The 27,861-nt window shown below is 38.2% G+C and overlaps 1 protein-coding gene across 5 annotated transcripts in view; it reads right to left on the bottom strand.

Annotated features, from left to right (window-relative positions):
* The window catches only part of CSNK1G1 (casein kinase 1 gamma 1), a 170,436-nt gene that overhangs the window by 53,975 nt on the left and 88,600 nt on the right, over positions 1-27,861 (bottom strand). For all 5 annotated transcript variants that reach the window (XM_008708611.2, XM_008708610.2, XM_008708615.2 and 2 more), the window contains 2 exons: positions 21,807-21,847; positions 16,020-16,089 (listed from right to left, as the gene is read on the bottom strand). In XM_008708611.2, the coding sequence (XP_008706833.1) occupies positions 16,020-16,089; positions 21,807-21,847 (111 nt within the window). The remainder of the gene's footprint in view (positions 1-16,019; positions 16,090-21,806; positions 21,848-27,861) is intronic.

Genomic DNA, 27,861 nt, shown 5'->3' with positions numbered 1-27,861 from the left:
GAAACTTCTCCTGTCTCTGCCCTCCTTAAAAAAGCATTCTCTACGGGCAATCACTAAGTCATTCTTAATGACTGAAGAATGGCCATGAGGACACCAAAGGAAGAGAAACATGCAGGTACATAATAAGAGAGGTGTGAACAACGAAAGACATATAAAGTATGAGCTAGAATGAAAGGAGAAAACGGCATCAGAAACTTCAGGTTCTGGGTCAGTTTATAAGCAAGCTCCCACTGACAGGCTTTGGTGATCGACTTCCCCCCCCAACCTTGACCTGTGGTTTTCTGCAACTAATCACAATTCGCCAGGTCAATTCACTTACATATAAGTTACTTGGGTCTATTTTTGGAACCCTGCCTTCTATTTTTCATGAAGTTCCTTAAAAGAAGACAAAATCCAAGTTAACAGATTCTGTTCAGACTAAGCAAGTATCTCTAGCAGTTCTGCACTTTGCAAAACAATGCACGGAAGGTGTCGGTACTCTGTGTTACTGTGAGGTGGCATGCAGGCCAATTTCTCTAATAAACACTCAACACTGTTTGCAATTAAAGAAATTATTTGCACAACAAGCCTTCACCAGGAAAATGTTTAAAATAGAAGTCCCCTGCCCCAGGAGGGAGAGGGACAAATTTTATGTGTGTAATTAAAGGTAATTACTCAATATGCTTTAGAGCTATTTGAGAGTTTTAAGGGGCAAAGAAAGGCCACATGGGGTTTGACTCTAACAGATAAGCAAGTCTCTTACAGCATTACATACAAACTTTTCTGCTTATTTTTCACTATACCACAGAGCACACTGTTAGCCATAATATAAGAAATGTCCTAATGCTCTAAACTGTGAAAAATACACACAAAGGACACACAACAATACAATGTATCCTAGTCCAGAAGTGTACCAAACACTGGGCCTCAGAAATATCAGTTCCCTTTGTTTGGCTAACTAGTGAGGCTAGTTAATCAAAGTTTAGGTCATGATCCTTGGAAGAATGAATAGAAATTCACAGAACTATCAGCAGTAAATTAGCTCCATTAAAGACCAGCGATTATTAGTACTAAGTATGTGAATTACACCCTTCCCAGCCCAGTACACGAAAATAACCTTTTCTATTCTTTCTTCATAAAATGAAGCATGAGCCACAGATTGGATTTATGCCGTAACATCAATGAAAGTATTTAAATGTCCTTTTAAAATGTTTTCTAGACAACGAAGGTAGATTTGGAAACATCCACCCATGCACATACACACTTTAAAAGGAAAAGATGATGACTCAACCACATTTCCTTGTCTAAAGTTCATTCCATACACTGTGAGCCGGAGATGCTTTTCATACACCAGTCTCAGGCTCCTGCTGCTGAGTCACCAGCTCAAGGACACTTTTATATTTAGGTTCTGCTCCCTCAGAGGCACAACAGTGACACTGGGGTTGCTCCTTCTGCAAAGTATATTCAGAGGCTCAGATATTTTCACACACCACCCCCCTGCACCTCTTTACCCAATGGACAGGACTTTTCCATTTGTTTTTAATATGAGGTTCTGCTATTGCCCTAATGTTAACTTATTTCAAATAAGTAAAACACTCATGCTGAAAGGAGCCACTCGTGCTGAAAGGAACAGGTACTTAAGTTGGGCAGATGTGGCTTTAAATTTCAATTCATCATTCCAGACCGCCTCAAAGTTTAAAAAGCTCTGCCTCTGTTAACAAAGGCCCAAAGCAGGTCTGCCTCCTAGGATAACACTTTTCCAGTAAGAGTATGATAAGTACAATAAACACGGGCACAATTAATTGTGAAAGAGGCAGTTCTATTCCTGGGAATACGAATTGCCCTATGCCAGGACAACACACAGTTGCTGTCTTCAGACTCCCTACTTAGAGAATCTCAAGATGTTGAAATGTCTTAAGGCAAAATGCTTTGCTTCTTTAGCAAGTGTTAAATGAAGAGAAAGAAAACTATGGTCCGTAAACTCACCCTTCTCTTACCACACTATCAACTGTTTTTTCCCAGTTCTTAAGCCACATTCTTAGAGAACCTTCTCTCTGTGGAATGGTGGAGACTACATGATTCTGTACCCCCGATTAAGGTATCTGGGCCAGGACTGGAAAGCTGTTCCAAGCAGAGTCAGCCGGTCCCTTACCCAGGAACTTGCAATTAGGACACAGGGCTGCAGTCAATCTCTGCTGGGACTTAAACCAACAGGGGCTCTGTGAAAGGCCTTTTTCTACCAAATGTAAGGAGGAGCAGAGAAAGCTGGTAATGTGGAGAAAAAGAAGAGGGCTAGCAGACACTGAGGCAAGAGATTTTATGGCCCTAAGCAGGAGAGTCAAATAAAGTGTCAGAGTCCAGAAGAGCTAGACAGAAAGCCAGAGACAAAGAGTAGTTGTCTTGGTTTCTAGAGGTTTTCAAGTACTTTGTACCAATCCCTAGTGAGACCCGTATAATATTTCCTTCCTTGGTTCCAAGATGCATCCCTGTGATCTTCCAGTAAATCTTCCTTTTGGATCTAAGCCAACTGGAATAGACTCTGTTAATGGTAATCAAAATGGTGTTGACCAACACACACACACACACACACAACTGCTCATCTTCCTCCTCTCTAACCATCATTTCCTAAACACTCACTATGTGCAAAACACTATACTAGATGGGTTAGGGAGTGAAAAAATAAAAAGACACAGACTCTGCCCTTAGGGAACTTACAGGTAGAAAACAGAAGAAAACAGCTAGCATAGTTGCTAGGTCAAGCTTTTCAAAAAATTACTAAAATGAAGAAAGAGTGGAATGTGGAATGGCATAAGAACCAAATTTATTACTCAAATTTAATGATACATATTTAGCCGAAGTTTAAATTTAAAACTGCCATTAAATATTTTGCAGATGAAGCACTGTATATACAATATATCCAAACTCTGCAATACGTACTTACTGACCATGATCATATACACGAGTCCAGTTGGACTATACACTCTACAGGCAATGCAAGGGATTTTTCAAGGCTAACTTTGATGGTGTGTGATTTTCACCTGTGTGCTAACTTTAGCTCCTAACCTCACATGTGACTCCTGTTTTTAACAGTTGGTTTCCTTAGAAAAAGTGTCACCCTTGACATTCTAGCATTTTATTTATCTATTTGAGATTTTCTTTATTTATTTGACAGAGAGAGAGAGCGCGCACACACAAGCAGGGGGAGAGGCAGGCAGGGTGAGAGGGAGAAGAAGGCTCCCCGCTGAGCAAGGACCCCCCCCCCCCCCCATGCAGGGCTCCAAACCAGGACTCTGGGATCGTTACCTGAGTCAAACGCAGACATTTAACCAACAGAACCACCCAGGTGGTCCTAAAATCCTAGCATTTTCAAAAAGATACCTAGAAACTGGTAGTTAGATGTGATCTGTGACAGCTGGTGGTCATCTAGTTATTTGACTGATTATTAGACTATCCTAGCAGCCAAGTGAACTGAAATAAGGTGTTCTAAGAGGTAATTTAGGATTTTGAACAAGTCTACACCTCAAATTAGGTACTAAGTCCCTAAAGTGACAGTGTCTCCATACAGGAAATAAGCAAACTAGCACACAGATGAGCCCCTGCCAACTTATTCTCTAATATGATTTATTTTCTCCCTAGAACTGTTTTCAGTATTTTCAGTATTACAATTATTTTTCTAAAATTTTTATTTATTTATTTTTAAGTAATCTCTACACCCAACATGGGGCTCAAACTCACAACCCTGAGATGGAGAGTCTCATGCTCCACTGACTGACCCTGCCAGGCGCCCCAGAATTATTTTTCAATCATAATATTCAACTGGACATTTAATTCATTTCACCTGTTTAATATCTCATCTCTTAAATCTATATTAAATCATAAAGCTAGTAAGTGAAATAAGTCAGACAGAGAAAGACAAATACCACATGATTTCACTCATATGTGGAATTTAAGAAACAAAAGAACAAAGCAAAAACAAAGACAAACCAAGAAACAGACTCTTAACTCTAGAGAACAAACAGGTTACCAGAGGGAAGGTGGGTGGGGGGATGGGTGAAAGAGTTAATGGGGATTAAGATGATGAGCACTAAGTAATGCATAGAATTGTTGAGTCACCATATTGTACACCTAAAACTAACAGAACACTGTTAACTATGCTAGAATTAAAATTTAAAAAATAAGGCTAAAAGAAACTCAGCACTGTCTGAAATTTATTCCTTCCCACTTGATACTTATCTTCAAATCAGAGAAATTTTAATGAAAAATATATACATAAAAAAGACTAAGGAAATATATATAGTAATAGTAACTGCGAACAGAGAGACTCAGCATGGCAGTGACCAAAACTTTAATCTTTCTTTTATATGTTTTTCTATTTAAAAAAAATTTTTTAAGATATTTATTTGTTTATTTATTTGTGATAGAGAGAGCGCACACATGCACATGCAGGAAGGAACAGAGGGAGAGGGAGAAGAAGGAGGGGAAAGATCTCAAGCTGACTCTATGTTGAGCACGGAGCCTGACATGGGACTTGATCTCACAACCGTGAGATCATGACCTGAGCCAAAACCAAGAGTCAGATGCTTAATCGACTGAGCCACCCAGGTGCCCCTCTTTTAAATATTTTTATAAACCTTCAGTGATATTAGTTTTCCCTAGAACTTCCAAACTAATTTTTTAAGTGAAAAACTTTCTTTTCCTTTGGGTAAGCTGTGCATAGATAATTGCAAATTCATCCTCTAAAGTTACTTTAGTTTTTAGGTAGCAGAGTTAAGAGATCTAAGGCTGTCTTTTCTGAACTGCACCTGCTGAGAGTGGAGCCAAGCAAAAAGTTGACAAGATATGACCATTGGTTCAATGTGTTTGTGTCCAAATAATTCTCTAGCTGCTGATAAGCCGTTTATGTCTGCAGAGTTGCAATGCTATAGCCACTATACTGATGAGAGCTACACATAATTCCTACCTTCCATGGGCTTCAATTCCAAAACTTTAACCATGGAGTTCTTGGATACTCTGTTCGTAGGTAGCAATGAATACAGATGTCTAACTGTATACTAAATATTTGCAGAAATAATGTGGGAGACTTCATTCTAATATCTTCAATTACTCATTCGTATCTCTATTCTGCTTCCTTAACACAGTTAATAATTACTGGCACAAGCAAATAAAGAAGAGGCTGAGTTTGGAGAAGAAGCACACGTGAAGGAAAGAAGTTTCAACTTAAGCTGGTGATTGCACTGCCAGTCAAATACCGTTCAAAGAGCTTATACGCTGAGATTTCATCAATTTAACAAACATTTGTTGAGCCTCTCCTTTAGAGGCTTTAATCTGGCCTGGATACTTTTGTATGATGAGAGAACTAAGTATGGTTTCTACATTTTTAAATGTTTGAAACAATTTAAAGACTGATATTTTGTCATACACAAAAACGACATAAAATTCTAATTTCAGGGGCACCTGGGTGGCTCAGTTGGTTAAGCATCTGCCTTTGGCTCAGGTTGTGATCAGGTCCTGGGATCGAGCCCCGCACTGGCCTCCCTGCTCAGCAGAGAGTCTGCTTCTCCCTCACACCCCCTACCCCTGCTTGTGTTCTCTCTCTCTCAAATAAATAAATAAATAAATAAATAAAATCTTTAAAAAATTTCTAATTACAGTGTCCATGAATACAGCTTTATTGGAATACAGCACATTCATTTACTCATCGTTTATGGCTGCTTCTGTGCTACGGGAAAAGAGATGAAAAGTTACAAGAGAGACTGACGGCCCACGAAGCCTCAAGTACTTACCATCTGTTCCTTTACACTATCTGGCTTCATAAGAAATCTCATTTTCCAAACTGGAGGCAGGAGGGAGCCCAATTATATGTATCCTTCCTTTTCTAAGGGCACTGGTATTCACGAACAGTCCTACAGATGCTATAATAAACCTGCCTTGTGATGTTTCACTAGTTCAGCACTAATAATACCACTTCTTTTGCAAATTCATAAATGCATCCAGTTATGATAAGGACCAAACATTAACTGAACCAGTTGGCCTGGTTCTTGCATAATAGTTTCAACTTGGTTTTACAGAACAAAAACAGGTATGGTAATGTGATTTTTTTTTCCTGGGGTTCTTTTCCTAGATATTACAAGACCGCTGTGACCAAGTGCCCCCTCCAAACTGGCATGAAAGGCTACAGAGCTCTGCAAGTAGAAGTGTTTGTTCTCACCAAGGAGGCTTAAGTGAGTGTAACTGTATTTCAATAGGACCATATTCACTCCTCTGAAAGAAACAGTACCCTCAAGATCACAGATGTGATGGCTCCACCATAGCTGGAATTCTGCTCTACTGAATCAGAAAGACTAGAAAATATGAAGTTGCTACTGCTTGAGAATCCATCAAAAATTCTTCAAAGATGAAACTGTTATCTCTACATTCTGAGATTTTTAAAGCTATGAGAAATGTTAATAGGATATTTCCATTTCTACAGGAAAGTTAGATCTTCAGTTTCAAAGTAAAACAGTAACTGCCTTGTATTTATACGGCACATTTCCCTTAAGAATTCAAGGCCTTTATAGACATTACTTCATTCAACCCTAGCAGGTCTGCAAACTGTAAGAAAAAGGTTTTCCTGTTGTATGCACAAGGAAACTGAGGCACAGCAGGGGCACATGGTTAACGTGGAGTCAAAAAAAACAGTGGGAAGGGGGCACAGTCAGTCGGGCGTCTGACTCTTGGTTTGGGCTCAGATCATGATCTCATGGGTCGTGGGATGGAGCCCACCATCAGGCTCCAAGCTCGGCAAGGAGTCTGCTTGAATTTCTCTCTCCCTTTCTCTCTGCCCTTCTCTACCCTCCGCCCCCGCACTCCCGCCATGCAAGCACGTTCTCTCTCTCTCAAATAAGTAAATAAATCTTAAAAAAAAAAAACACAAAAAAACAAAACAAAAAAATGGCAGGAAAAACTGGATTAAACTTTACTCCTCCCTGCACTTCCTAGCTGTTTCCACTTATTCACATTACCTACAGAGACGGCATATGTCTAAAACTCTACGGTCCTCAAATGTAACTTCAAAGCTGCCCATTTATACTCATTAAGATCAGTTTTCTCCAAATTTAGTGGTATGTGTCTTTCCCTCTACATTACCTCTGAAGAGAGACTTCTGAAAAATATACGTGGCAAGAAAAGTCCAGATTTCACTTTCTTTTACCAAGTTCACTATTTCGTCCTTTCATCTCTTATGAAAATTTTCTATCCAACTGGAGACCAAAAACCAAAAAGTTTCTTCTAAATTCCTTAAGTGCTCCGTGGAGGTATGCTTCTTGTTCACAGCTACTCGTTACATGGTTCACTTCTATTTTAAGTAAAATTCCCATCTTCGCAATCTCTCCTCAGCTGTTCTTATTTTTAATTTTCCTGTGTTTGCCCAGCTTGTTTATAATACACTCCTAAGGAAGTTCACAACATTACAGGAAGGTTTTGTTAATCTCACACTTTCTGATGATTTTCTTCAGATCTATGCTTTATTCCTCTTTTGCAGGAGTACCACATTCCTGTTAATTTAACAGTTGCCTAGATTCAAAGCTCTTTTTCTGGTACCAACCAGCACCTCCTATCTTGTTTGATGACATATGAAGCCATTCCCTCCTACAAATTTCAAAACTGCAAAGTCTGATCAGCTCTATGAACACTGTCTTTATTCAGGGCATAAAGGTTTCAGTGAGGGGCGCCTGGGTGGCACAGCGGTTAGGCGTCTGCCTTCGGCTCAGGGCGTGATCCCGGCGTTTTGGGATCGAGCCCCACATCAGGCTCCTCCGCTATGAGCCTGCTTCTTCCTCTCCCACTCCCCCTGCTTGTGTTCCCTCTCTTGCTGGCTGTCTCTATCTCTATCGAATAAATAAATAAATCTTTAAAAAAAAAATAAAGGTTTCAGTGGATGAAGTGGACTGCACAGGGTAGCTCTGAGCTTCTCAGTTGTATACACGGCATATGTATTCAACATAAATGGTTTATTTACTTTGGAAAGAAATATTTCAAAACTTAGTTGCCCAAGGCTATAAAAAGGTTTTGGAGGTAACAAAGGCAGCCTTCTAAGGCATAAAGTTTGAGGGTACCATGCGAACAAGAAATCCCACTTTTTTATGGTGACTAACATAATATAATAAAAAATCATTAAAAAAAAAAAATCCCACTTTTTCACTGTGGGGAAGTTCTGGGCCTTTGCTTTAATTAAACACTTCTAGGACTATTTTCTACCACTCTATTATAATTAGGTAAGGGATAATGGGTGGAAGGCCCAAGGCATCTGCTGGGGAAATGTGTACGTACACACACAAGAAAAAAATACCTGTATAAAAACATTCCTAGCTCATGTTTGCCTACTGTAATAAACTCCCCTATGCTCAAAAATGGGAAAAGTGAAATAACCTACTGGATACTTAAGTTTACTTACTTTCTCTGCCCAATAAGATTTTGCCGGGGCTTTGTTACATTGTGAAATTTCAGTATCTTGTTGTCTTTTTAAATTTGAGGATTAACATCTTCTTTACAAGACATCCAAAACAGAATGGTCATTAGCAGATTAGAATAGCTGCTGAAAATCGGGCCACGGCAGCTCAGGCTTAGATCAACTATGACATGACATTTATTCCCAGAGTCCCTGAGAAAGTTTCCCAGGCAAGTTGCTGGTAGAAGTGGAATTAAGTGTTTAACCAGAGCAAGAAGAGTTCTTCCACTACCTTTAGGATCTCTCAATAAAATTAAGAAGGCTCCAGAAGCAAAAGATCATTGTAGTGTACGTCTATACTACAGTGAGGCCTTTCCAAATGCCAAGTGAAACGGTGAGAATTTACCATTACCTACTCTAATACGTTTACTAAAAAGGCCAAAGTTATTATTCAAAATCACTGTTCCCAAGAAACTGTTAACTCTGAGAACAGTTAAGAGAAGGTAACCTTATACCTCCTTCTGGCTAAGTCAGAGGCCTTCACTATATTTTATCTACTTGCATTCTCATTTCCCTATCTAGAGTCCTATTTTCTTGCCATTTGCCTATTCCTCCCTCCCCCATCCTCTTTCATCTGTTCATGCCCTTGCTCATGCATTCCTTTTCCCTTTCTCTCTTGTCACTTCAGCTGCCATGCTTGGTTCTTGTTTATTCATCTTTTATTTATTTATCAAACATATTCTAGGCCTTTACCATGCAGCCAGTCCATATGTAGCTATGAACCTTCAGGCTCATACTGTCCCCTCTCTTATGTGTAGGCCTCCTGTTTAGGCCTCTGGTTTTGCCCATCTTTGCCTCAAACCTGTCATCCACCAAGTCCTATTCCTTTGCGTTAGGATACCAGCAAAAGTGGGAGGTGTACTGGATAAAGGATTAGTGGGCTGGAAAATTTTAAAATTGATGATGTATATACTCTCCTAAGTAAAAGGATCCTGAGAGTGCAGGGAAACCTAAAAACAATCCCCTAACAGGAAAATGAGTTTGGGACTTACCCATAGTGACTATAACACAACACAACACTGATGACTAACAAAAAAATGAAAAGAAAATAAGAAAGATGGTTACTTTCACCTGCTGACTGCAAAGCTTACAGCCTTTAATTAAGACGATTAAATACTGCTGCTCTCTCTTTGATGCTGGCCCATTGTGCCAAACAAATACTAAAGCAACTAGGAGGGCAAGCAAGTTCCAGGGAATCCAGAGTAGCTCTTTAAACCCTGACTGCTACTCTTATATATTCAGAACAATCTATAGAAACTACATATGAAAAGAAAAGCATAATTGTGCTTAATGCCAAGCCCTTTGTGCTTTGAAAAATCAAGAACACAGGGATTTAAGAAGGAATGAAAAAAAAAAAGAAATAAAAAAAAACTGAAGAAAGTATTTTCCAACAGTGAGGAAAAGAAGACTACTTTTTCATGGTCCTTACATATAGTTGCAGTTTCACATTTAAAAAATAATATTGTTTTTCTTTGTAATAACTTTAGAAATTCTCCAGTAATCTCAGATGCAATGAGTTCAACCACAATACGCAAAGAAAAATCTACCCCACCCCCAGCCATCCAATTATGTGAAAACACCAGACAATGTTCCCATTTTGATTCATTTGGTCATTGGAAGTCCACTTTGCCAGGGTTAATTTATAATGCAATTAACTTAAAAAAATAATTTTATATCTTCTGAAACCAAGGAAGATACCAAGTATAAAATACCTGCACCAGGATGTTTCTTGTACAGTAACATGTGGTTTTTAAAAATTTTGTATTCAATCTTAGAGTTCAAATAGTTCTTTAAAAAGTCATGTACTCTAACTTTCTACCCAATGCATAAATCTCCCTCACAACACCCTGAAAGCATAACCATTCAACTGCTGCCTGAAAACTGCCCTTCCCCTAAAAGACAGGAAATCCTACCGCATAAGACAACTCATTCCAGTTCACAATTTGTTATTCTTTCTATAAGAAGGTGTTTGGAAAGAAAGGAAACATGATATTGTGGCACTTTATTATCATTTGTTGAACTTATGCCTGAAACTGTTAACACATGACTCAGGACAAATGGGGACATAAACAGGTTGCTTGGTGATATAAGAGGAAGGAGGGAGACCATAAATCCACTGCCGTAGTCTTTTAAAAAACTGTTATAATAATAACAACAACAATAATAATAAACATGATCGGGGCAAAAAAAATGCAAAAATACTAAAGGATTAATGTAAAAACTTAAGAGTGCCACCACTTCCTATTTCTAATCACACTCTTCAAAGGTAATCATTATTAAATTTTTTGTATATCCAATCAGATATTTTCTATGCTCATATGGACATACCTGTATTATATATGTATTTCTTATACTATACAAATATGACAATATACTATTTTGCAAACCTTTTCACTTAAAAAACATATTGGGGCATCTTTCCATATCAATACGTAGGGCTCTACCTTCTTTTTAATAGCTAATTCCACAGTATAAATATGTCATCATTTATTTATCCAGATCTATACTGATGACATTTAAATTATTTTCATGCTGTTCTAATTGTTATACAAAGCCAGAATTTAATGTTCCTATAGTTTCTTTCAATAATTTTTGTTTTAAATCATTTGGAATAAACCTAACCTACCGCTTACTAGCTCTTTAAACACTTGAAAATCACCATCATATGGGGGTAAATGGGAGAACAAATACAAGTTTTGAGTTATAATACTGGGATTTCAGAAATCAATAGGGGAAATGATTTCCTCAAATAAAAACAATCTAGGGGCACCTGGGTGGCTCAGTCATTAAGTGTCTGCCTTCGGCTAAGGTCATGATCCCAGGGTCCTGGGATTGAGCCCCGCATCGGGCTCCCTGCTCAGTGGGAAGCCTGCTTCAGCCTCTCCCACTCCCCCTGCTTGTCCCTCTCTCGCTGTGTCTCTCTCTGTCAAATAAATAAAATCTTAAAAAAAAAAATCTAAATGTCTGACAACACATTAAAACGGGTGCCTAACATTATGGCCTATGAGGCTGATGGGCTGTTATACAGTGATCAGAAACACGAAGACTGCAGCATCATGACAAATGTTATAATGCTAAGTGAAGACGTAGTTACATGGAACTAAGATTAACTATGAAATATGTCTGCATATGAAAAGAAGAGATACTCAAATGAAATGTACCTCAGTTAGGGTGCTGAGGGCATGGATCACCACTTCAAAATATCCTTTAATATTTTATAATTTAGTTTCTATGGTGAATAAAAAAAGAAAAATTGAGAGCCATTACAAAGATCAGGATCATCATTCTCAGTTTCAGGGCCCTCAACGCCCCCTTTATTTTATTTTATTTTATTTTATTTTATTTTATTTTATTTTATTTTATTTATTTGACAGAGCGAGAGAATACAAGCTGGGTGAGCAGCAGAGGGAGAGGGAGAAGCAGGCTCCCTGCTGAGCTGTGAGCCTGATGTGGGGCTCAATTCCAGGACCCTGGGATCATGACCTGAGCTGAAGGCAGACACTAAACATGCTGAGACACCCAGGGACTCCTCCCCCTTTACTTTCTTCTCTGATTACTCTTGAGATATCACCTGTCATAGTAAATAACCAGGTCTTGAAATTTCTTGAGGGCAAAGCTACAATCAGCAAACAAAGCGTGAAGTGTGACTGTCCACAAAAGAACAGAATGGAATGGAAGGGAAGGTGTTAGATGTTAAACAAGGAACAGAATGGACAATCAGGAAAAGTTCCAACTTAAACCATGTTCACAATCATCCAGTGCTACCATTCTATCTTCCCATGGATACAGAACTGATAAGAATTTCCCGATCATATGGTCAGGGCAATATAGGGGTCAAAAACCCAAGGTAATGATTAAGACCTGAGTACTTAAGAAATGGTCATACTCTCAAGCCACACAAAAGTTCCTATTTTGCGAATTTAAAGTCTCACACTCCGGTCAGAATAGCATTCTTTAAATTAATAAGCACTCGTTCCTCCCAAAAAACTTCATCCATTTTTTTTAGAAGATTTATTTATGTATTTGAGAGAGAGAGAGAGAGAGAGCGCATGAGCACTGGTTGGGTGATAGGGAGGACCAGAAGGAGAAGGAGAGAGAAACCCAAGCAGACTCTGTACTGAGCGCAGAGCCAAATGCAGGGCTTGAAACCACGACTCCAAGTTCACAGCCTGAGCTGAAACCAGAAGTGGGACACTTAACCAACTGCAGCACCCAGGCACCCCTCATCCATTTTACAAGCACTGATTAATTCCTTGAACAAATCTAAGTCACAATGGGCTTTTTTTTTTTTTTTTAAGTATTCCTTGTCATAATACCCAAATATTTTGCAAATCACTGGCCTGTGATAAATAATGGTCACTGTGTGCCTTTGGCATGAAAGGTTGTTTATTTACAACGCCACATCACCTTGGTTCTGAAGAGAGTGGCATATAAGCTCTGGCTGTTTAAATATTAACTACTGATGAGTCACATTTGCAGCTGGAACTCACTCTAGAAAAAGAGGGAGAGAAAATGCTCATGCTTGTAAGGACGGGGTGTTCATGCCCACATTTATAATAAGACATGGTGAAAACTTGTCTACTTTCTTGTCAAATGATTTACTTTGAAAATAAATTTCCTTTTTTGGCCATCCCCAGGAAATATTTTTATTAATAACTTGACAAAAATCTAAAAAGGCATGATTATCAAATCTTCCTAACTTTTTTCTTTCACCAAAATACTTCCTAACTGCCTATCATGTGAATGAACTATGTTGGGCCTTGAGATAAACTTGAGACACAAGGAAGCAAAAGATACAAGCCGTGTTCTCCAGAGCTTATGGTCTCACTGCAGGGCCGGGGGGTGGAATATGCAATTACAGTTATAGAACGTTCAATACATGATCACCAGGAACAGAATCAGGATTGAAAAAAATACCAATATGGCATTTAAGAGGTTTAGGTGCTCAAAATCAATTATATAACCACAAAATGCAGAAAGTCTGGGTTGATGGCAACTTACATCAAAAAGATGTAAAGGTTTCAGCTGAGTAAAACTCCATAAAAGCATAAAAGTCAACTAGTGAAATGGTTGTTAAGATAGCTAATCTAAATTAATAGCAATATTGTGTTCAGACCAAGGAAGATAGTAATGCCAGTATCTCCATATCCAGAGTTAGTGGTGCTGTTTTATGAGGCTCATTTAAGAGGAACATAACAGAACTAGGAGAGAGACGGAGGGAGGGAAGGAAAGAGAGAAAGTGAGAGAGCATGTATTCATGCTGGACAGTGGTGATAGTGAAATATCTATAAAACATATATACAGAAAGATTCTTACACTGAGTAGAAATTGTAACAGATTTCTGAAGCACTTCCTATCTTAGAAAAGCTTGTGTCTACCTTGTTAGCTGCAGGCAAGAATATTAAAAAGATGACACCCAGGGGCGCCTGGGTGGCTCAGCCGTTAACTGTCTGCCTTCGGCTCGGGTCATGATCCCGGGGTCCTGGGATCGAGCCCCGCATCGGGCTCTCTGCTCGGCGGGAAGCCTGCTTCTCCCTCTCACACTCCCCCTGCTTGTGTTCCCTCTCTCGCTGGCTGTCTCTGTCAAATAAATAAATAAAATCTTTAAAAAAAAAAAAAGATTACACCCACCATAGCTACTTTTAAGAGCAGTGAACTACCTCAGAAGGCAGAAAAGGAGTCAGGAATCACCACTGAACTTCATGTAAGACCTGGAAGGCTTTGTGACCTTGAAATGATTGCCAGAAGTACTGGGAGGGAGACCAATGATGGCCAACAAATGGCCTGACCACTCAAACAGAGCTCTTGCCACTCCCACTCATCTCAGAGGTTGCCGTTTTTCCTTGCTGCCTTAAGTGAAATGCAATTTTTTAAAAGTCCCTTTCCTCCAATCCTTTCCCTATTTAATCCTTTTCAGTGTATGCACAATGTCAAAACTTGAAGAATCTATGGGATAGACTGGTGATGGGTAGTAAGGAGGGCACGTATTGCATGGTGCACTGGGTGTTATACGCAACTAATGAATCATCGAACTTTACATCGGAAACTGGGATGTACTGTATGGTGACTAACGTAATATAATAAAAAAACATTAAAATTAAAAAAAAAAAAACTTCAAGAATCTGCAATATTCTCCTGTATTTGGGAAGAGCATGAACCCAGTAGCAAAGATGCTATTCCTACATAACAGGTGCATGACATTTTTGGCTACATATTGAGAAGGGAAGATTGGCCTGATTTGGTGGGTCTACTGGGAAGGGCTTACAGAGGAAATCCTGCAGACTTGCCTGGTCACCTTCCTCAGGCCCCCTCAAACTTCTAAGCTGTGCTGGATCTAGCATGTTTTTACCTGAGCCTTAGATCTGTGAAACATGTATAAACATAGTTATCATAAATGAGCTGTGATAATTGTCACCCTGAATTTATAAAAACAGGAACAACATACCAGCCAACTTTAAAAGTTTAGTTATGGGAAGACAAGACTCAAGTTACACAAATGTCCTGTGAACTCAGTTGCCTATCTTAAATCCTATGCCTGGAACATTCCATATTTAAGAATATAATCACTGAACAAACACATTCTGAAAGGCTACTGTGAGCAAGAACCCGCTGAGGTTCAGTGAAAGACAGATGCCTTTCTTGGCCTTGCTAGGTTATGGCTATCGCTGATTACTGCCACAGTCGGGATATAAGGCCACTTGAATAACACCGTGTGGCTCTCACAGAATTCTATATATTCTAAGAAGTGAAACTCAAATTCCTTCAACAGTACTTCCAATAGTGGTGCTTGAAATAAAAACATGTTTCAGTCATTCACATAAAACTGTCACACTGAAGAAAGCATAAAGCAGAGGAATGTCAACTAATGCCAAACAATGAAACTAGTGAACAATTATGTCTTTTGCAAGAGGTATCCTATAGATATAACCTCCTTAGGGTTGGTAACATTTGCAGTCAAGGTATTTTTCTGGAAGCCAGTAAGATATTTCAGAAATTAGAGCTTTTAGGTAGAAAATAGGCATGTTTTAAAAAATTATAAATTTAATTAAAAAATCCCCAAAGGTCACAGGTTACTACGATAACCTAAGTCAGGTCTTTCAAATTAAGAGAACAATGGATAAAATGACAGTGTTATGGTATTTTGGAAGGTATATTTTAGTATGTCTTTAAAATGGATATATAGTCTCAATATGATAAAATATTGCTTGCAAATTACCAACCCCTCCTCTTTTCTTTTGGTGTAAAGAAATGAAAAGAGAAGGAAACTACCAAAAAGCAATACTCCATACAATGTGTATTTCAGATGGGTGAAAGCATTCAAAGGCTGATTTGTGGGCATGCTCACGGCACATCACAGATCCCCAGTCAACTGTCCCTCCAGGAGCCAGAGAACGAGTAGCTTTAGTTGACTATGTTTATTTACCTACCCAGCAAGCAGGAGAGATACATGGTCTGGCAAAAAAAAGGTCACCTAGACAAGAAAATGTGCATACTTGTGGGCTTTCAGCTAAGCTATATGCTAACTAACCACATGGAGAAAACAGACTTGACTTACCTGCACTGCCGAGCTGTTTATAAAACCTGTACTCTAAATGAAGCTGTGGAGCACGTGATTTTATTGGTTCCTGAAACCCAAGAAGAGAAATTGTGATCAGATTTAGACAAATAAAATTTTTCCATTCCTAGGTTTTCAAAGTAAACCAGGGCTAAGACCACTTAATATTTTAGAGATGATATCCATATATGATAGCATTTTCTTACCACAATTTCTCTTGGAAAGCACAGCTAGGGGAAGATGAGGCTGAAGTATATAGAATCCCTTCCATGGATATTTAAGTACAAATAGTCTGTATAAGCCATCATTCAAGGATAGCTCCCTTGCCAGGAAGTATTCTCCTGAAATGTATTCTCCTAGGAAACCAGATGCCAAACCTTTTAATTAAAGACTGGCATGTATTCCCTGCCAGTTTTATGATGAATTTTGGGTGATAAACAGTATTATTCTTAGAAAAATGATATATGCTCAGAAAAAAATTTCAAATACACAAAAATTAGGAAAAGACTAAAAATAATCTGAAATCCTATCATTTTAAAGAAAACCACTATTAACATTTTGGTGAATGTCCTTCCTAATATTTATTTATACATTTATTTAGATATAATACAGACTTGAAAGTACATTTAAAATAAACAAGATCATACTATATTTGTTCTTCTGTAATGGTGTCTTTAAAGTCAACAACATAATGATGACATCTTTCCATGGCAGTAAATAGGTTTATGTAATTTTTTTTTTAAGTAGACTCCATGCTCAACATAGGGCCTGAACTCACAACCCTGAGATCAAAAGTCATATGCTCTACTGACTGAGCCAGCTAGGTGCCCCATAAAGCTTTATACAAATTTTAATGGCTGTACTATTTCCCTGTGTGTGTGTGTGTGTGTGTGTGTGTGTGTACACATATACCATAATTTTCAAGCATTTTGACTGTTTTCAGTTTTCATTATTACGAATAATGCTGGAGGAACATTATATGCATATTTATTTTTACACTTAAGAAAACTGAAGATTATAAATGCAGTTAAAATATGTATCTTAAAAAATAAAATAAAATATGTATTTTTAATCAATATGATGTTCCAGTTCGCAAAAACAGTGTTTTCTAAAGACCCTGGAGCTAAAACAGCCAAACTACCGCATTTGCTCTACATTGAACTTTAAGAACTGGCTGGTTAATTATTCTGAACTGACAGTATACTGGGCAACTAGCTAACAAGAAAATCAAACATTACCCTGGCAAGTAGATCTATGTACCCATTAGGATAGCTATTATCAAAACCATAGAAAATAAGTGTTCATGCGGATGTGGAGAAATTGCAGCCCCTGTGTATTGCTGGTGGGGATGTGAAATGGTACAGCTATTATGGAAAACAGTATGGAAGTTTCTTAAAAAATCAAACACAGAATTACCACATGATTCAGCAACTCCACTTCTGAGTATATACCTGAAAAAACTGAAAGCAGGGACTCAAACTGATATTTGTATGCCCACGTTCATAGCAGCATTATTTATAATTATCAAAAGGTAGAAGCAACCAAGTATCTATCAACAAACAAACAAAATGTGACTGCCTTTTGCTACACACACACACACACACACACACACACACACACACACACACAGAATATTATTCAGCCATGAAAACGAAAAACATTCGGACACGTACTACAACATGGACGAAACTTGAAGACCTTATACTAAGCAAACTAAGCCAGACACAGAATACTGCATGATTCACTAAAATGAGGTACCTAGACTAGTCAAATTTACAGAGACAGAAAGTTAAATGGTGGTTGCCAAGGGCTATGAGGGAGGGGATGGAGAGTCAGTGTGTGATGGGAAGAATTTCAGTTGAGAAAGACGAAAAAATTCTGGAGAAGGATGGTGGCAATGGCTGCACAACAATGTGAACGTACTTAATGCCACAGAGCTGCACACTTAAAAACGGGTTATGATGGAAAATTCTAGATACAATTCTTTATCAGATAGATGATTTTTAAATTTTCTCTCCCATTCCACGGGTTGTCATTTCATTGTATTGAGTCCTTTGATACAAAAAAGTTTTTAATTTTTATAAAGTCCAATTAATTTCTTCTCTTGTTCGTGCTTTTTGCGTCATATCTAAAAAATCCGATGTCATGAAGGTTTTCCCCTAAGTTTTCTTCTAAGAGATTTATAGTTTTGGCTCTTACATTTAGGTTTTTGATCCATTTTAAGTTAATTTTTTATGTATGATGTAAAGTAAGGGTTCAACTTCAATGCACATGGATATCTGGTTTTCCTAACAACATTTGTGGAAAAAACTGTCCTTTCTCCAGTGAATGGTTACTTGTCCTTTTTTAAAGATAGGCTCAAAAGAAGGAGACCCCCCCAGTTTCCCTTGATAATTCATGCTGATGTTAAACACATTTCATGATTTCAAAGGTCTTTATATGTAGTTTAAATCTCCACGACTGAAACTGAAGCCTATTTCTCTCCTCTCCCCAACAAAATAAAATAGCTCCTCAATAACCAGTGAATACTACAACAACTATCTTCACATAACAAAACTATTCAATCATTTCTTAGACTCCGTTTATTCAGGCAAAATAATTTCAATTCCTTTAACCTTTCCTCACTGGTCCTATTTTTCAGTTCTTTGATCATCTTTGAAGGCTCTACCTGAACCCAGTTGTTTTCTACATTTTTCTTAAGATATAGAATCCATACATCACAGAATTCAGAAGTTTCCTTGAAGTTATCTAGTCTACCCCTTTGCTTCTAGGAAGGTTTTATCTAAATCAATTCAGGCAGGCTGAAACCGTTCATACCCCTAATGAGCTCCACAAAAGAATTCATATCCTTCTTTGATTATAAAATCAGCAATCATCAGAGTTGAACTTCAAGCTTCTCAAGATTCTTATAGTCAAAAGAAAAAGTACATAAGACTAATTACACTGTAAAGTCACTTCTTTATTCGTTTATGTCTTCAAATAGAGAAGGGTCACCCTTGAGAGCCTCCCTTTGGCTTTAGATCTTTCCACTATAGCACCATTAAAGAAGCCAATTATGGAATCTGTCCTTCAGAAAAATCCCTAGTAATTCACAAGGATCCAAACAGAAACAGGACAACAAATTAATATGGAGCCAGAGACTGATCTTTCTGGAGGTTTTCTTCTGAAGAAAGTCTGGATTCTGACAAACCACAAAGAGCAATGAATGAAAAAGCCACAGATCCTTCTTCAAACATAATACTCTAAAACTTCACAGTGGACACCTTGATAGGAAATACTCAATCTGATGTTGGGTAACTAAGCTAGCCGATTAAAAAAAAAGCAAAAACTCTTCAGAGTTACAAGGCTGAAAGTGGGCGTAGATGTCACATGTAGTTGGACATGAGGAGCTTTCTATCACAGATGAAAGGACTTATACCCTTTAGGCCAACTCCTTTAGCACATAGTTGAAGCCTGCTCAGACAATTAGAGCTTCAAGGTGCTCTTCTGGAAGCACTATAAATAAAGTACATTATGAACACTGAGTCTATGTCTTGCGGAAGGCGGTAAGATAAGCAGCATGCAGAGAGTTGTTTTTTTTTAAACAATTGTTAGAAAACTTCTGTTAAGGGGCGCCTGGGTGGCACAGCGGTTAAGCGTCTGCCTTCGGCTCAGGGCGTGATCCCGGCGTTCTGGGATCGAGCCCCACATCAGGCTCCTCCGCTATGAGCCTGCTTCTTCCTCTCCCACTCCCCCTGCTTGTGTTCCCTCTCTCACTGGCTGTCTCTCTCTGTCGAATAAATAAATAAAATCTTAAAAAAAAAAAAAAAAAAACTTCTGTTAAAAAGAACCTGAGAAATCTCGATGATGGGGTAAAGGAAGGGCTCATTATACGATTTTATGTTGTGCATGATTTTTTAAAAAGGTTCCTAGAAATCTAAGAAACAAAAGCCCACAATGAAGATCCAAACAAAGTAAAAGGAAAACAGTACCAGCAGGGCTTCCTTATATTTCTGTGCCAGATGCTGATTACATTTCCACAGAGGGCTGGCTATTTGCCAGAATCATGGTTATTCTGGAACACACATGTCTGCCTGAAATCCTAAACCAACAGCAGACGGCTACCTTGTAGGACTATAATGCTTAAGGCAAATTTTGCTGTTACAGAGAAAAGAGCTCAATTATTGCCCTCATATCTCCCATGGAGAACACAGCCCAACAGCAAGAGAGGAGGCCCACAGACAAGATTGTTATCCTATAAAAAGCCTTTATTTAAGATTTATTTGAAAGAGAAATGAGCTCCTAAGACACACCATACTAGATGACATGAAGTCTATTTTTAGCTTTCACTCTTGGCTATACAAAGTAGAATAAAGTTTAATAAACTATAAGTGAAATGCAATGATCCATCATGTGAACAATATAAGCTTATCTAACGAGGTTAACTGGTATGAACTTGGAAGAAGAAATTCAGATAGAAAAGACTGCCCCAAGAGAAGTCTTGATAAATAAAGGGACAGTAACAAAGATACAGTAATGAGACAGTATTTTAAAGTGTTTCAGAAGCTACTTCTTCCTATTACTAGTCCAACTTACCGAAGCAATAAAACAGAAAAAGTAAAAAAGCAGATGAACTAGGGAACACTTTCACAGAACCAAATTCCTATAAATAAAAAATACGGTTAATCCTTTGATATTCAACCTGAGAAAGTATTTGGCCTGCATTATTACATGCGTTACCTGTCTTCCTGCTCCCATTTCTCCCACAAGAGTTCCAAGTCAACAAACAAAAGAAAACACTTGGTTCCCTAGCAGCTACCTGCTCTAAGCCCTGCTTCCTGTCCACACCTTTGTAGAGAAACCAATCTGATAACTGTCTGATAGTTGTCTTCACAAGACAACTCTGACTTTTCTACAAACTGACAAACTCAATCCACACACAGAGCAGGTGTGGATGTGGTAAGTGCAATTCGTTAGAAAAGAACAGCATTATCATGATTATCACAAGATACTTCCTTCAATCATTAACTCCTCTGTCTTCCAACTAATAAAGCCCCAAACTGCCTGCAAATCCCGGGAAACTTACTAGGAAGATAAACATTTACACAGTATCATAGAAACTAGTCATATGATATATTTCATATCACTAGAAATGATTTTGTATTGACCTTAAATATAAGATAAAGAATTTTCTTCTAAAATTACTCTTCCTCAAAAATAACATATATTTTTTAACAGGATGCTATCTTTAATGATCATGTTAGTTATTCATAAGATTAGTATTGACAAAACCCAGTAAACTTTTTGTTTCAAATTTGACCACAAGATGTGTTTTTCACATTTGACAGCTTTTTAAGGCAATGATTTGATGATCGGATTTGGTTCTCTACTTCTAAGTATATTAATAAACACCTTACATTTAAAAAATGGATTAGTCATAGTGAAGCAAAAGAAAATGATAAAATTTCCAGTGGTTTTATCTTTTAAAATTATACGTGAAAGGTACAAACTTCACAGAAATTACAAGTTTTCCAGCGATTGTTTTCTTCCAGCTATTTTTTAAACTATTTTTTGATTCACTGTTGCTGAAACTATAGTTAGCATCATCTAACTATATAGCATTATACATTGTACAGTGATTCATCACTGTAACACTACATATGGTTGAAGGAAAGTGACTGTGTGGGATCATATGCAAAGGAAGAAAAATTAGTATTTTTGCAAATGCTTACAACTATTTCCTGTAAAAAGATATGTGAGGGGTGAGAACACCAAAACATAATTACCAAAAATATAAGTTCTACTCACCAGTTTGATAGCTACATATTCATTGGTGTAGAGGTTTTTACCTAAGGGAAAAGCAGAATGTATATGTTTTAGTGACATTTATTTTGGGAAATGCAAAGCAAAATCTTAGCTTACAGGGTCATGAGAAAGGTCACATTCCCAAAGCTATTCACATATATGAAACATGATTTATAAGTGAAAAGCTAAACAGAGATAATGAGACCCAGTAAGACAAGAATAGAAACCACTTGAGAATTTGGAAATTTAAGTCAGACATGAAAACTTTAAAAAAAAGAAAACAAATCTCTTTTCTCTCTCACACAGTTTGTTATTTATTATTTCCCCAACTACTAAACCATGAAGCAAACCAAGAAGTGCCAGAATGTCAAAGACACAAATTTTAACTCTTGGCACAATAAACACAAACCCTCACTTCTTTAAACTCACTAACAAATGGGGATTAAATATTATTTGTCATGGTATTTAGTGTCAACTTGGCAAAAAGGACTGTGTGAAATAAAAACAATTACTGCTCTGTCCTCCTTTTGGAAGACTCATCTAAGTAGATAATTCTCAAAGCTGCTGTGAATTCTTCACCAGAACTCTAGCTCTTTATGAGCAGAAAACAGCTCTCCACCTGGACAACACTTAGACGTCTCAAAGTTCTTGCTGCCATATTAACGATTTTTCCTCTCAACTCCTCTACCTGTATAAATGGAATCAATATTCTCTTAGACATCTAAAGTAAGTGCCTGGAGTGAGGATGAGGATGAAAGCAGCAATTAACCACTTGGTAAGCCCACACTCCATGCCGGGTACTTTGCTATCGGTACTTACCCGCTCATCTCTACTGATTTTTTTTTTTTTTTAAGATTTTATTTATTTATTTGATGGAGAGAGAGACAGCCAGTGAGAGAGGGAACACAAGCAGGGGGAGTGGGAGAGGAAGAAGCAGGCTCCCAGCGGAGCAGGGAGCCCGATGCAGGGCTCGATCCCAGGACCCTGGGATCACGCCCTGAGCCAAAGGTAGACGCTTAACAACTGAGCCACCCAGGTGCCCCTCTACTGACTCCTGAAGGCTAATTTTAATTCCTCCTGAGTGTTTAGTTATGGCATTGGACTTCACATTTCTTCTTATATATTTGTCCTATCTTAATTAGCTAGACTATAAATATCTTGAGGGTAGGAATTTTATCTAACAGTTCTCTCAATGTTCTATGGTACTTAAGATCATGTTCTGCACATCTCAAAGACACCCAGAACTTTGACTGATGAAAAGTTACTGACACATACAGTATAACTGCTTTTTAAATAATACATAGAAGTAAATGTTATATTTATACATACACAAACATATATGTACATAGTTGAATATGCATGGAAAAGGATATAGAAGGATGTACATTACGGTATTAAAATGACTTTTTTAGTATTTTCTGATTTTTATATAATAGTTCGTTATTATAATGAACAAAAAGCTGCTTGCAATGTAAGTTCCTATTTTAACCAGGACCTAGACAACAGATGGCCCTTTGCAAACCATACCGTTATATTTTTAATACTGCTATCAGGTTGCCAAGCACCTTTATGTGTCAAAGAGTACACTAATTTAGGAATAACTTTTGTCTACAAATAACATAATGAAGAGGACTCACAGATTGCCAGAAAAATACCTAAGAAACCATTATAAGATGAACAACTTCTTTTTTAAAGAAGCAAAAGTAGAAAACATATATTTTTTCTCTATATATTAACTGCATTAAGCTTCTAAGAGAAAAACATTGTTAAAAATATATTTGATGAGATTGTGAAAAGGATACTAGTAACTGGGAGAGGACAGTTGAAGTAGAAACAGCCAATACAGGCAGGTTAAAACGCCAACTTGGCAGGGCATCTCATATCTGTGTGGATTCCCTGCATGTACAAAATTAAATTTTACTTTCTCCAAAAACAGGGTGCTGGGTGGCTCAGTTGGTTAAGCCTCTGCCTTCAGCTCGGGTCATGATCCCAGGGTCCTGGGATTGAGCCTGTGTTGGCCACTCTGCTCAGCGGGGAGTCTGTTTCCCTTTCTCCCTCTGCTCCTCCCCCTGCTGCTCATGCTTGAGCTCTCTCTCTCTCTCTCTCTAACAAATAAATAATCTTAAAAAAAAAAAAAAAAAACAAGGGGCGCCTGGGTGGCACAGTGGTTAAGCGTCTGCCTTCAGCTCAGGGCGTGATCCCGGCGTTATGGGGTCGAGCCCCACATCAGGCTCGTCCGCTATGAGCCTGCTTCTTCCTCTCCCACTCCCCCTGCTTGTGTTCCCTCTCTCACTGGCTGTCTCTATCTCTGTCGAATAAATAAATAAAATCTTTAAAAAAAAAAAAAAAAAAAAAAAAAGAAACTCCAATTTGGCCACAGACTTATCCCACACCAGATACAATACTGCATAAAGATTTTTCAGGACAGCCCTTCTGGCACAGTATAAGCACTATTCTTGTGACCCCAAACCAATTTTGGCACATGGCTAACCCTAAGAACTTAGCATCACTTAGAGGAAAATGGTCAAGTTTTAAAGTGTAAACATGTTCAGGAGTCTTTCTGAAATGGACACCCTCCCCCCCACCCCCTGCTCAGCCAGTTTTTTAACAGTAAGAATTTCTATAGGCGTTAGAGGCACCAATATTCACCCCTTACTCATTTAAAGTATAACATGCCTTTACTGTCAAAGAATTAACTTAACCTTTGAAGGACACGCTTAACACAACAGATCATCAATCCAACAGATACAACATTTAAGTGAAGTAAGGTGGTGGTGTAAGTGTGAAAGAGTAATAAACCTAGATTCTGATCTGTGAGCAAGAAAAGAGAGAAGGCAATTCAGGAGTTCTCAGGGAAGAAATTCTTTTCTTTCTTTCCTTCCCCCCATCTACTCCCCCCCCCAAGCTAGAGTCTTAAAAACTGAGCTGGATTTTAATAGATGAAGAAGGGGAAAAGGCATCACAAGCGAGGAAACTGTATGAAAACACAAAAAAGCGACAAAGTAGAGGTATAGTCTAACAATGGTAGGTGGTCTGGGAGTAGATGGACTGTAAATTGCATCATGAGGATCAGGATGGAGCAGGAATAGGCAAAGAGTGGTTAGGGGAGCAAGAGAGACTAGAAAAGGAAGGCTTGGGCCACATAAGAAAAATCCTCAATGCCATCTTAAAGTTTAAAGCAAAAAGGTTTTAATAAGTAGGGCAGTGACATGATCAGATCTGTGATTCTGAATAACCATTTGTAAGGAAGCATAAACGATGAACTAGAAAGTAAGAGACCAGGGGTGCCTGGGCAGCGCAGCTGGTTAAGCCTCTAACTCTTGGTTTCAGCTCAGGTGGTGATCTCAGGGTCGTGAGATCGAGCCCTGCATCAGGCTCCAATGCTCAGGGCAGAGTCTGCTTAAGACTCTCTCGCGTGCTCCTTCTGCCCCTCCCCTCTTTCTCTCTCTAAAATAAATAAATAAATCTTTTTTAAAAAGAAGGAAAGAAAAATAAGAGACCAAAGGTAGGGGAAAGCGTTTGACTATTTAATACCCAGCCTATGCAGATACAGACATCTAACACTCAGTTCTCACCCTGCAGACACTGTATTCTAGCTCCTCACACAGGTGGCTCGATTATTACATTAATCACATAATGTGATGAGTTAAGAGAGAAATAGGAACAAGTCAATACAGGAGTTTGGATGAAGGAAGGTAAAGCATTTGGCCACAAGCGGCATTTGAGGTGAGCCTTGAAGGGCAAACAGAGGAGACAATAAAGGGTATTTCATAGTATATAATAAAATACTAATTTGAACAGTGAGGTGGAAACATGATAGAAAATGTGCAGAATCTGGTATACGTGGGTAGACTAATACGAATGGAGCACAAGTATATGGAGAGAAATGGTGAGAGGTAAGGCCAGAAAGATCCAAGAGGGACAGGTGAATAACCCTGAATGCCAGTTTCTTACTCCAAGGTATGCACAGCCACGAGTACGTGGAAATGTGTCAGGGCGTAAGCTACACAAATAAGACACATTTTTCCTAGATCCTTACTTTTCTTTGAAGATTTGAAAACCTTTTTTATAGTTGAACAAAAGTTATTATAGAAATTGCACAGATTTCATTTGAAGGAAAAAAAAAAACCCACAAGAGTTTAAGGAAATCCCAGGCACTTATGGATGTGCTTCTTCCAGAGTCCAGGGCGGTACCACCCATCAGTGGGGAAGCTTTTTCTCATCTTCCCTATGTTCAGCTGGGCGGCCCAGTTTTCACAACGTATTTCACTTTCTACAGTGTGAACCTTCCATCTCTTGTGAGCCAGGTGGTGCCAGGGAGAGAGGTGATTTAGCCATCCAACTGCTTCATATAAAGACTTGCCACTAAGTTTTGTTTTTACTCCTTCTGCATCCTTACTTTCTGAGTTCCTAGTGTCTCCAATTCTTGAGCTTAACTGGTGTATTTTATATTACAAACTGGCCTAAACTTTCAATCATCAGCTTTCTCTGGATTGCTAAGTCACTTAACTATCCGCTTTCCAGCTTCCAAAATTTTGTTAACATTTCTCGCCTGTTTTCCTCTTTTTCCCTTTTTTTTTTTTTGTGGTTCTTTGTGGTTTTATGACTTAAAAGGTCAAAAAGAATGTTCAACTCATCTTCTTATCCCTAGCAACAAACATCATATCTGATATGTAATAGGTAACAGATGCTAACTGCTGTGAACCTAATTAACATACAGAGAAGGTTCTTCTGAGAAAGTTCCAGGATAATAAAAAAAGAAGCCTAGTTTACAACCAGATATGGATAATCCTAAATGCAAATACTGGAGTTTTGACTTCCTTGTTCAGCCTGCTGTGAAACCAACAAAGGTCTTGTGCTAAGAGAAAAAGCATAATGGTGAAATTCTAATTATTAATCTGGCCCCAAAGTATAAAATAAAAGAGAGGAGAATACCTAGAAAGAAGATGAGGGGGAAGCTTTGATAGCAGAACATTTAAAAAATAACATCTACCACACCCAGTGTGATTATGAGTATTACATGAGTTGGAATATGTGAAAGTACTTTGTAAACTGCAAGGTGCTAGATAAACTTAATTTTTATCTACCTCTTTTATTATTGCAGGCTATGAGCCAATATTTCCTGGCAGAAAACGACTTAAAAAAATACGATTTAAAATCAAGGCATTTCAAAAAAAAAACCAACCTAATAACCTTTGGATTATACATAAATGTGAGGGATGAGGAAAAGAGAAGGGTCAAAAATGATGTCTCCATTAGTGGAGAACAGAAAGAGAACCAAGAGAGGAAGCACTCTTCCACTCTACCATGATGCTGCCTCCTTCCCAGTTCCCACTAAACCTAAAAGTAACAGACAATTACGAAACGCCTCTCAGCTTCCACTTTCATACCTATATAAAAAATATATATATACAGTCACAGAAACATAAAGAATGAGACAGCCTATGTTAACACGAAATGTGATGGCTGATACATCACAAAATGCTGGCTTGTGTTTGCTTACTTTCTCTGGGGGCACCAAAAGAACCGAACACATGTCACCCTCTTACAAAGCAATTATCCTTATTCCTGAGAGACAACAGAGGTGACTGGATAATTCTCTTGAGCTATGCATCACTCAAATGAATTCTTCTGCTAGAGGGCATCATTAAGACTGAACAGGCCAACACAAAATGCAGCCATGTGGAAGGCTAGACAATCAGCCACTGTCCTCTCCTTGGTGATATGCTTACTCAAAAATTTTGCTCTGGGAGAATTACAAAAATAGAGGGTTAAAATCCTGTCCATTTAAAACGAATGACTGCTTCAGCTGAAATGTATTTATTAAGTATATATATTTAAAACATATCAATAACTGTGAGAAAGGCAGGCAGTTTAACGGACGGCAAAATACCATCGATAAGATGGCACAATCCCAAGCACTCAAAGCTTTTAGTATCTGTTGCACAAAATCCACAATGCTTCCCACGCTCACTTCCTGGCTATGAGTTCTTTTATTGTTAATGGAAATGAAACTGCATTACATAGTAGTTTCTGGAGCTTTACATCTAAACTCAGC

The sequence above is a fragment of the Ursus maritimus genome, unplaced genomic scaffold (genome assembly GCF_017311325.1).
Source record: "Ursus maritimus isolate PB19 unplaced genomic scaffold, ASM1731132v1 scaffold_27, whole genome shotgun sequence".
Taxonomy (NCBI): domain Eukaryota; kingdom Metazoa; phylum Chordata; class Mammalia; order Carnivora; family Ursidae; genus Ursus; species Ursus maritimus.
Note: the sequence above shows the minus strand (reverse complement) of the source record. Positions and strands in the feature narration are given on the sequence as shown.